The sequence below is a fragment of the Patiria miniata genome, unplaced genomic scaffold (genome assembly GCF_015706575.1).
Source record: "Patiria miniata isolate m_02_andy unplaced genomic scaffold, ASM1570657v1 HiC_scaffold_5, whole genome shotgun sequence".
In the NCBI taxonomy this organism is placed as follows: Eukaryota; Metazoa; Echinodermata; class Asteroidea; order Valvatida; family Asterinidae; genus Patiria; species Patiria miniata.
The window spans coordinates 1,125,608-1,135,896 of record NW_024037072.1 but is presented as its reverse complement, the minus strand read 5'-3'; the positions used below and the strand labels follow the sequence as shown (position 1 = coordinate 1,135,896).

Genomic DNA, 10,289 nt, shown 5'->3' with positions numbered 1-10,289 from the left:
ACTAAAATCATATCGTGTATCTGTATGTCATTTCCCAACATTATTATCGATCTGTTGAGCTTGTTTTACTTTGTGTTATACGACGATGCCACCAAATTACTGAATCCTTTTTGTAAGGTCTAAAAGCCAACATCTGAGCATCGCCTATTTAGTTTTCAGAGTGATTACTGCCTTCCTTTCTTGTTACGTTGAAGACAAGTCGCAATCATACAAAGAATCCCGGTACATACCGTTATATCGTTTTGCCGTTGTGGATTTCCTCAAAAACAAACAATAAACGTACCATTGACTGCTTTGTTGTTTTACAGTTTTGTAAAACGGTCAACAGTGTTAAGTGACCCAAAAAAATACTTTTTTTAATTTTTAAACTGATAAACTGTTAGTTGCTTTATTTTTAGAGTGTTGTTTTACAAAAACATGACAATGACATAACGGTCATGTATCATGTATCACCATCATGTATCCATTGTGAAATTTCCTCCTTGAAATTGCCTGAATAGACTTGTCTAATGTCTGGAGATGACGCAATTGTATTACAGCTTCGGGCTACTACCTCTACACATCTAATTATCGTTCTTACAAGCCACGCCTAGAAGGGGTGACGGCTGTCGCAACAGCAAGCGGCGTATGCATCACATTTTGGTATCACATGTATGGCCATAACGTGGGCACACTCAATGTCTACACTGAGACGAATGGCGTCCTTGGCTCAGCTCGTTGGTCTCAGTCGGGATATACCAAGGAAAGCAAATGGTATGAGGCATCAATCAGCATCGATCCAGGAAGTGAATTTAAGGTAAGCGATGTGACACCCAGTGTCTTTTGCTAAACACGAATACCAGCCTGTCATATTTGATACTGTCTCAAACCAAACACCTGACCGTTCATTCATAAATTTCAACAAGTTTCACTAAAACTGTCTTCGTTTCACAGCTCGTGTTCATTTCCGAAAATGCAGTCGGTTCCCAGGGCAACATTGCAATCGATGATATAAGTCTTTCTGATGGAGTATGTTCAGGTAAGTTTGTTTCACATTAGTAAAAGGTATTCACAAATACTTAAGAAGTTTACCAATTGCATGTTATTGGCCAAGAGCCCGCCACGTGGCCGGATTTAAATGGTCGATAACATACAGGCTGGCTGGTCTTAAACACTTTTCATGGGTCACATCAAACTTGGACACTTATGAGGTCTGTTTCGTTTTACCCGTTTGTGGATTGGATGTTCCAACCCTCTAGGCATATGCGCAATATTGGCAACGAGTCTGTATTTCGAGAGTCCTAAATTCACACTACACTGGCATCACCGCGTTCTGTGCCACATTGCGCAGTGCGCCAATGTCCATATAAGGATCTGTTAAAGACTACTTAGGCCTACGAGAGGGACATTCTATCGGGATGAAAAACACGAAGTAATATTTTTGACAAAATAACTGGCAATATAAAAGTTTGGACTTTTAGACCGATTTTTTTTAATTTTTGACCGAACCCTCTGTGAGTACAAACAAAGTTCTCGTTTATGTCCACAGCTCTACCTCCAAACACGCCTGATCCGTCCTTCCTGGTGGACTGTGATTTTGACGATGCCATCCACCTGTGTCATTATACCAATAGCAAGAATGATGATGGTGATTGGTATCGCGATTCTGGTAGCATGAACGGTGTCTCAATTGGACCAAGGTCAGACCATACTACCGGGAACTGTAAGTTTCAATTTAGTCTTCGGCGATGATTGCCTTAACAATTAGTTCGTCAGGGGACTTTCAGAGAGACATTGTTTCCAGTGGATTGCGCTGAAGATGTACTGACTGGATCTTATTTCTGTATCGTTAACTAAAATCATATCGTGTATCTGTATGTCATTTCCCAACATATATTAGCGATCTCTCGAGCTAGTTTTACTTTGTGTTAACGATGCATGCCACCAATTTACGGAATCCTTTTTGTAAGGTCTAAAAGTAAAAATCTGAGCAACGCCGATTAACCTTTCATGGTGATTACTGCCTTTCTTTCTTGTAACGTCGCAGACAGGACGCAATCATACAAAGACATGTGTTGATCACAAACTGAAAAGTAGTCATTAAAATAGCTTATCATTGGAAGTCCATTTTACTGTTCAGACTTGTCTAATGTCTTGAGATGACGCAATTGTATTACAGCTTCGGGCTACTACCTCCACACACCTGATTATGGTTCTAACAAGCCACACCTAGAAGGGGTGACGGTTGTCGCACCAGCCAGCGGCGCATGCATCACATTTTGGTATCACATGTATGGCTATAACATTGGCACACTCAATGTCTACACCGAGACGAATGGCGTCCTTGGCTCAGCTCGTTGGTCCCAGTCGGGATATACCACGGAAAGCAAGTGGTATGAAGTATCAATCAGCATCGATCCAGGAAGTGAATTTAAGGTGAGACATACTATTACCCAGATTATCCTTTGCCGAACACGAATGACAGCCTGTTATATTACTTCTTGAAACTGTCTCAAACCAAACCCTGACTCCTTTTATTCATGAATTTCAACAAGTTTCGCTAAAACTGTCTTCGTTTTACAGCTCGTTTTCATTTCTGAAAATGCAGTCGGTTCCCAGGGCAACGTTGCAATCGATGATATAAGTCTTTCTGATGGTGTATGTTCCGGTAGGTTTATTTCAGAATTAGTAACGGGTATTTATAAATACCTAAGACTGTTTTACCCATTGCATGCTATTGGCTTTTAGCCTAAACGGTTTATGGCTGGTCTTAAACACTTTTCTGGTGTCACATGAAATTTAGACTCCCAAGAAGTGTGTTCCCTTTTACCCGTTTATGGATTGGACGTTCTCATTTTCTACTTAGGCATAATGCGCAATTGACCTATTGCGGTTGCGAGTTAGCAACGCTCCTTAGATAACCTTATGGAGTTTTGTACGTTAAGTTTTGTTCGTCTCAGATATCGCACGTTCCTCGTCCATTTGTACATCATGTGAATTGACAATTTAAATAGCTCTATGACTATTTCACAAGCTGCGTTGACGCGATTCGTCTTCGAGTCCGTATTTCGAGAGTCCTAAATTCACACTTCACTGGCACCACCGCGTTCTGCGCCACATCACGCAGTGCGTGCCAAGTAAGAGCTAATGTCCATAATTATAAGGAGATATTATCGACTACTCGTGAGAGGCACATTTCATAGTGGTGTTTGGAAACTCACGAAGTAACATTTTCGACAAAATCACTGGAAATTTATAATTTTGAACCGTTTTGATCTCTAGACCGATTTTTTTCCCCTTTTAGACCGAGCCCTCTGCGAGTTCAAACCAACTTCTTGTTTTTGTCCACAGCTCTACCTCCAAACACGCCTGATCCGTTCTTCCTGGTGGACTGTGATTTTGACGATGCCATCCACCTGTGTCATTATACCAATAGCAAGAATGATGATGGTGATTGGTATCGCGAATCTGGTAGCATGAACGGTGTCTCAATTGGACCACGGTCAGACCATACTACCGGGAACTGTGAGTTTCAAGAAATTCAGCCTTTAGCGATGATTGGTTTAACAATTTTGTCGAGTGGCTTTCAGGGAGACATTGTTTAAGTGGATTGCGATGAAGATGTACGGATTTGACTGTTATTAATTCAGATCGTGTATAGAATATATATGATATCTATATTTTACATTTTACAATCTGTCGAGTCTTACTCTCTGTTACAATTGTGGTAAATTGTTTCAATGTATCATTTTCTGCACATCAACCACCAATTGATTGAATCCTATTTCATAGGTCTTAAAAGCCATCATTTGAGGAACGCTGAAATACCCTTTCAAATTGTAATCAACTAGGCCTATTCCCTTTCTTTCTTATTGAAGGTACACAATCATAAACAATATAAGTATAGTCATTTAAATACCTTTCATATGAAATCGTTTTTACTGTTCAGACAAGTCTAATATCTGAGACAATACGATTTTATATCAGCTTCGGGCTACTACCTCTACACCCCGGCATCTTCATATAGAACTTACAAGCCACGCCTAGAAGGGGTAACGGTTGTCGCACCAGCCAACGGCGCATGCGTCACGTTTTGGTATCACATGTATGGCCAAGACGTAGGGAAACTTGAGGTCTACACTGAGATCTATGGCGTGCTTGGCTCAGCTCGTTGGTCCCAGTCTGGATATACCAAGGAAAGCAAGTGGTATGAGGCATCAATCAGCATCGATCCAGGAAGAGAATTTAAGGTAAGCCATAAGAATATTAGAGATGCAGAGGACTATTTTAAGTATAGTCCCTTTCTCTCTCCTGAGGATTTGCAAAATAAAAGAATGAAAATTGATATAACAGCCAGCTGGCCGGTCAGTCACGCCCTCCCATTGGCCTCCCCCCCCCCCCCCCGTAACATCGACAAGCTATCGGCAAGAATTGTTTATGCATTTGCAATTAGCTTGTGTTAACATCGTGTGAGTTGGTTTCTTTTCCACAGCTCGTTTTCATTTCCCAAAGCGGATCCAGCTACCAAAGCAACATTGCAATCGATGACATTGGCGTGGCCGCCGGGAAATGTTAGGGTAGGTCTTTCAATTTGACGTCTTTTCTGAGCTCCGTAGAGTCGGAATACCCGACCCATTCTGATACAGTATTGCAAGTTAGGGGAAAACACGAAGCAGATTCGCTAGACCCCAGCTGTATTATCATGATTTTGCATGATAAAACGCATTGAAAGAGTTTAAATTTAAACACTTTCTTTTATGCATTTTGACCTCTTTAATTACACTTATTTAGTAAAACTGGAAAAACAAATTACCTTCATTCCATGCTATTTCAGTTAACACAGGCTTAATCAGTTATTGCTCATCTGAAGTTAATACTTATAAACAAGTACTTATTAAGGACGGGTGGTAATGTTAAATGATCATTCCGAATTCTATGATAACTAATTGAAAGACTCAATGTTTTTTTTCTCGTTTTTTCATCTTCTCTAAAACAGAGGTTGAAAACCAACTCGGAGGAATTCACGATTTCAGACGAAGTAACAACTTCTCGATCAAGTTTCTCACAGGATCTGTCCTAGTTTCGTTTTTTTCTTTTTGAAAATTATGTTTCGGATGTTCTCATAATGAATAGTTTTAGGTTTCACATTTGGGTAACTTTAATTTAGTCTAGGTTGAGTTTTGGGGTATGATGTAAACAAAGAATATGGATTCAAGATAATTTCAAAGAAATGACGTTCACCCATATTTCAAAAGTTAATTATTTGTTGCAGTTTCCATCATTGCGCGATCCTTTCAATGATGCTCAATGCAAAGCCTATTTTGCCACGAGTAGTAAATTTGGCTTGCACTACATAATACAATGTTGTTTCAAACATGAGGCCGACACAAAAACGCGAGCAGGTAGGCCAAGGTAGCTTCAGTCATTATATTTGTTCTCTTTAATAAGATTGTTTTGTTGTATTTAACTTGTTACGATTACTCTGGGTTTTTGGGGAGTCTGTTTTGTTCATTTATATGTAGTACTCAGTGTTTTGTTTTGTTTTGTTTTGTTTTTCTTCTTTTTTTCACAAACAAAATTAACCTAGCCCTGGATTAAGTCTAATAAATTTCTTATTTGGTTGGTAACATACCGTACTCTGCAACTGGAACTCCAATGACAAAAACTAACAATGACGTGCGCCACCAAGAGGTTTTACTAGGTTAGCCCTTTTCTGCAACGCATTATGGATAACGGAGGCGACAGGTTTTCCGGCTTTTTGGACGAACACGATTTAAGTCGAAATTCACTAGACCTCATAGTGCATTTTGTGATCTGTACTGTATGTGTACGGCGTGTGATAATGAAGGACGGACGATTAAATTAGGCCAACATGATAACGTCTACCCTGAAGTGGCTCGTTGAATCAAACGCTTGATGGCGCACTTGCTTTGAGGTCGTGTTCGAAATGGGTAGGCCCCCTAATCAGAGCATAGGGTTACAACTAATTTTCGTCTTCTTCACACGTAGTTTTAATTGTCGAAGACATAGACAGTAGGGTTGGACACAAGATTCGAACCAGGATTACTTGCAGTGAGTGAACATTACGAACCAGAATCACCGCTTATCCAAAAAAAAATCAAGGGGATCATTAAACGCTGGTGGACGCTCTTTAATATTTTACGAATCCCGTAAGCCTGGAAAGGAGATGGTAGCATCAGTTCGGAAACGGTCTCTTTTTCAATACCGGTGTAATTAAGAATTACATAAATGACCCATTGCTTATTCAGGTGCGGTTTATTTTGTTTATTAACTTCTTATTTTGAAGTAAGTTATTTCTTTTGTTTTATTAAATTCACCGCATTTCATTTAATTCTATTTTACTCAATAAGGTGGAGGGTTTGAATTTAATTCTATTCACTTTTTGTCGTGATTCTATGTTAATTTATTTCGAAGTGATTGACATTAAAACTTTCAAGCAGCACGTTTCCGTTGTTTTCATTTTTTTTTTCAATAGTGTTTATTGGCAGAATAATGTCATTGTATTGTGGGGTAAATTTTAATTCAACATTTCATAGATTCCCTTAATGTATATTATATTATGTATCAGCCTCTATCCAGCGAATAAAGACTCGCAATAATTAGCTCGTTTGAAACTGATGAAAAGAAAACAGACTCATGTGCGTGTAGCTTATTGAATTTTCCTAGTATTTAATCTCTGCCCATTAAAAATTGAACTGAGTTAATGTACTGTTCTTATGTACACGCATTTAAAAAATTAATGACTAGATATACAGGGTATGCTATCATGGCCGCGCCGAATCCGATCACAGACACCTGATACTTGAAAGTATACTTTTTAGAAACGGGATATCTTTGAAATGTATCGATTTTTTTTCTCTGGAGAAAACGTAGGTCTATAATTTGGCAAATATTGTTTCATTGACGGCACAGTTTAAATTACTGAGGAAACAATGTAGTATCCTGACGCCGCTTCTTTACTTGTCAGTGTACAAAGTCTATGGAGGGTTGAGTGCATTTTCCAAATATTTTCTTACAAAATTTAAAATGTTTCTCAGTCCAAGATTCATGTCTTTTCAACATTTTTTCTATGCTCTTTTGACTGGTTGAATTGACTGCCGGGTACTTTATTTACATAATATTGCAGTCATCCGGGTACTTTTTACGAAAGCATACAATACGATGATTTATTTTTACCACTGGAAGCCTAATATAAAATTAATGAGGTGTTATATCGCCGTATTTTATTACGTAATATCGCCGTAACATTGCGCTTTATTGCCGTTATAACAGGCCCGGATTACCCAATAGGCACAGTAGGCACTGTGCCTACGGCGAGTGCCTACGAAAATACCGCAGTGTGCCATAAAACACATAGGCCTACCCACACGCGCAGAGAAAAGTTTTTTTTTTTTTAAATTACTGTCATGGTCTCTCTCAGAATTTTCGATTTCACCAACTGACGCTGTACAGCATGTATGCATTGGCCCTACGTAAAAAAAATGTGCGTGTAAAGTCTGTCGTTCTGAAGCACGGTGCCAACCATGGGCGTCGATCGGTGGGGTGGGATCCGGGAACGGGGGACTATGGTGGCCCTGAAGGGACATCGCATATCGCAAACGTGTGCGCATACGTATGCGATGTCGCGAAATTTATCGCGAATGTGTGCGCACACGTATGCGATGTCGCAAAATTTATCGCGAATATGTGCGCACACGTATGCGATGTCGCGAAATTTATCGCGAATATATGCGCACACGTATGCGATGTCGTGAAATTAATCGCGAATATGTGCGCACACGTATGCGATGTCGTGAAACAATTCGCGAATATGTGCGCACACGTATGCGAATTTGTTTGCAATGTCGTGAATTTTATGGCATACCTTGTCGCATACCTTTCAGTAAAATTCCTAATGAACTGGGGAGTTGTAGCAGCTAGTCTGGAATCTAGACGTACTGTTAGATATAAATAGGGTCTGACTAATAAACCTTCGCGCGCACGCTGTTCCTCGTGCAATCGTTACTACTAGTACTGTTGAGCGCAAACTTGCTACTTGCGCAACTTTGAAATTTGCACGCGCAAGTTTCAAAGTTAGTTAGACCCTATTTATATGTAACAGTACGTTTAGATTCCAGACTAGCTGCTACAACTCCCCAGTTCATTAGGAATTTTACTGAAAGGTATGCGACAAGGTATGCAATAAAATTCACGACATTGCAAACAAAGTCGCATACGTGTGCGCACATATTCGCGAATTGTTTCACGACATCGCATACGTGTGCACACATATTCGCGATTAATTTCACGACATCGCATACGTGTGCGCATATATTCGCGATAAATTTCGCGACATCGCATACGTGTGCGCACATATTCGCGATAAATTTTGCGACATCGCATACGTGTGCGCACACATTCGCGATAAATTTCGCGACATCGCATACGTATGCGCACACGTTTGCGATATGCGATGTCCCTTCAGGGCCACCATAGGGGACTGATGTCGTTCCCCAACGATTTTCGTCCTTGAATAAAAATATGTAGCCTACATTTGATTCTATAGCCCAGAATAGCTGATTTAATGACTCCAAACTCGAAAAGGATGTTTAAATGATGATCTTGTGCTAAAACTTTGGCAGTCGTCAGAAATTGCCTCAGATCGCAACGCAGGGCGCCTAAAATCTAATCTTTTTAAGGGGCCTTTAAGCGGGCCCGAACCCCGCGCCGTTTAGGCTTCGCACTCGCACAATTAGTACTGCTAATTTGCATAATTATCACGCATAAATTGCACGAACTGTCATTGTCAAAATGACATTAATGAATTCGTTGACCCCAAACAAATGTCATGGTCTAGACATTTTGATTGGTGCATGAAGAGATCCTGAAGAAAGTCTTGTATTTTAAGGCGGTAGCTAATTTGCATATTTATTCATTAAATAAAAAAAAATTGTTCAAGGATGCCAAAGTGGCACCCATCGGAATATTGACTTTTAAGGTTCAAAAATAAAAATTAATGACAGGAAAATGCCAAAAAAAAAAAAAAAATTGTGCGGACTCTAATGTACGCTCCCGTGGAAACCCCCTACTTATCACCGAGTTGGAATTTTATAGGACTGCACGGTGATGTGATATAACACAATAAAATACGGCGACACATTACAATACGGCTTAGATACGGCGAGATGATGGAAATGGGTCAACTCGTACCCGAGTTAACTCGTACCCGAGTCAACTCGTACCCCAAAATTGACTCCCCAGTCAAGTCGTACCCGAGTTAGGTCGTACCCGAGTCAAGTCGTACCCCAGTCAACTCGTACCCGAGTCAAGTCGTACCTGATTTGACTCGTACCCGAGTTGACTCGTACCCACAGCTCAAAATAGTTGCCTATTTTCGAAGAAAAAAAATCAGTGAAACGAACGGAAGATCGGAGGGATATGATATGGCCGGTTGTCCGTGCAGGGTGACATCGTTTTTGCCGGGCCTGTGCGCGCACTCGCCGGTCCACGTGGTCGTACCGTGCACGGTGATATCGTTTTTGCCGGGCCTGTGCGCGCACTCATCGGCCAACGTGGTCGTCCGCGCACGGTGACATCGTTTTTGCCGGGCCTGTGCAGGCACTCATTGGCCAACGTGGTCGTACCGTGCACGATGATATCCTTTTTGCCGTGCCTGTGCGCACACTCGCCGGTCAAAGTGGTTGTGCGTGAACGGTGTTGCCGTCGCGTTGTTAGTGTCGGAACCTTCGCTGTTTTTCAACGGCATTAGGCCTTGGTCATTTGTGTAAGTTGTAGTTGTACATATTTAATACAGGGCTAATTTTCATACTTCAAATAAATGTTCTACCCAAAGTATGCATGCTTTTATCACTTTATTTTATTTTTATATTACAGATGATCTTGTGGTTTTCCGATGAACCATTTTCTGCTGCTCAAACCGATCGATCGGATGGTCTGTCACACAGTTCATGATGAATCGAATCGGATGTCAAGTTTTGAGGACGATACCCGATTAGCTCAGTTTTGTTTAAGATAAAACTTTCTCTTGCACTTGAATTACAATTTGCTAATGTCAAACAATCTTTTACACCCAAGGATCAACTAACAAATTGGTCCCCTAAAACTTATGGAAAGAGCATCTCTGAATGAAACGAGCCAACATTTTCCTTTATCGTTTTTTATCGAGTTGACTCGGGTACGAGTTAACCTGGGTACGAGTTAACCCGGGTACGAGTTAACTTGGGTACGAGTTGACCCGGGTACGAGTTGACTCGAGTACGAGTTGACTCGGGTACGAGTTAACTCGGGTA

At 40.6% G+C, this 10,289-nt stretch overlaps 1 protein-coding gene and 1 long non-coding RNA gene across 2 annotated transcripts; both read left to right on the top strand.

The window, feature by feature from the left end:
* Positions 1-649: 649 nt before the first annotated feature.
* Positions 650-3,945, top strand: LOC119740544 (MAM and LDL-receptor class A domain-containing protein 1-like). Its single transcript, XM_038215889.1, has 7 exons — positions 650-796; positions 934-1,018; positions 1,529-1,702; positions 2,159-2,415; positions 2,563-2,647; positions 3,331-3,504; positions 3,929-3,945. Exons 1-7 carry the CDS (start codon positions 650-652, stop codon positions 3,943-3,945), a joined length of 939 nt encoding a protein of 312 aa, XP_038071817.1.
* A 536-nt stretch (positions 3,946-4,481) lies between these two features.
* LOC119742136 lies at positions 4,482-6,442 on the top strand. The gene is made up of 2 exons (XR_005272822.1): positions 4,482-4,556; positions 4,976-6,442. It is a non-coding gene; the product is annotated as an uncharacterized LOC119742136 (long non-coding RNA).
* The last annotated feature ends 3,847 nt before the right edge of the window (positions 6,443-10,289 follow it).

Excerpts from the sequence above, each read along its gene's own strand:
- LOC119740544 (XM_038215889.1), top strand. The coding sequence starts at position 650 with ATGTATGGCCATAACGTGGGCACACTCAATGTCTACACTGAGACGAAT. Across the intron at positions 797-933 it reads ATCCAGGAAGTGAATTTAAG|CTCGTGTTCATTTCCGAAAA; the intron begins GTAAGCGATGTG and ends TTCGTTTCACAG. Across the intron at positions 2,648-3,330 it reads TTCTGATGGTGTATGTTCCG|CTCTACCTCCAAACACGCCT; the intron begins GTAGGTTTATTT and ends TTTTGTCCACAG.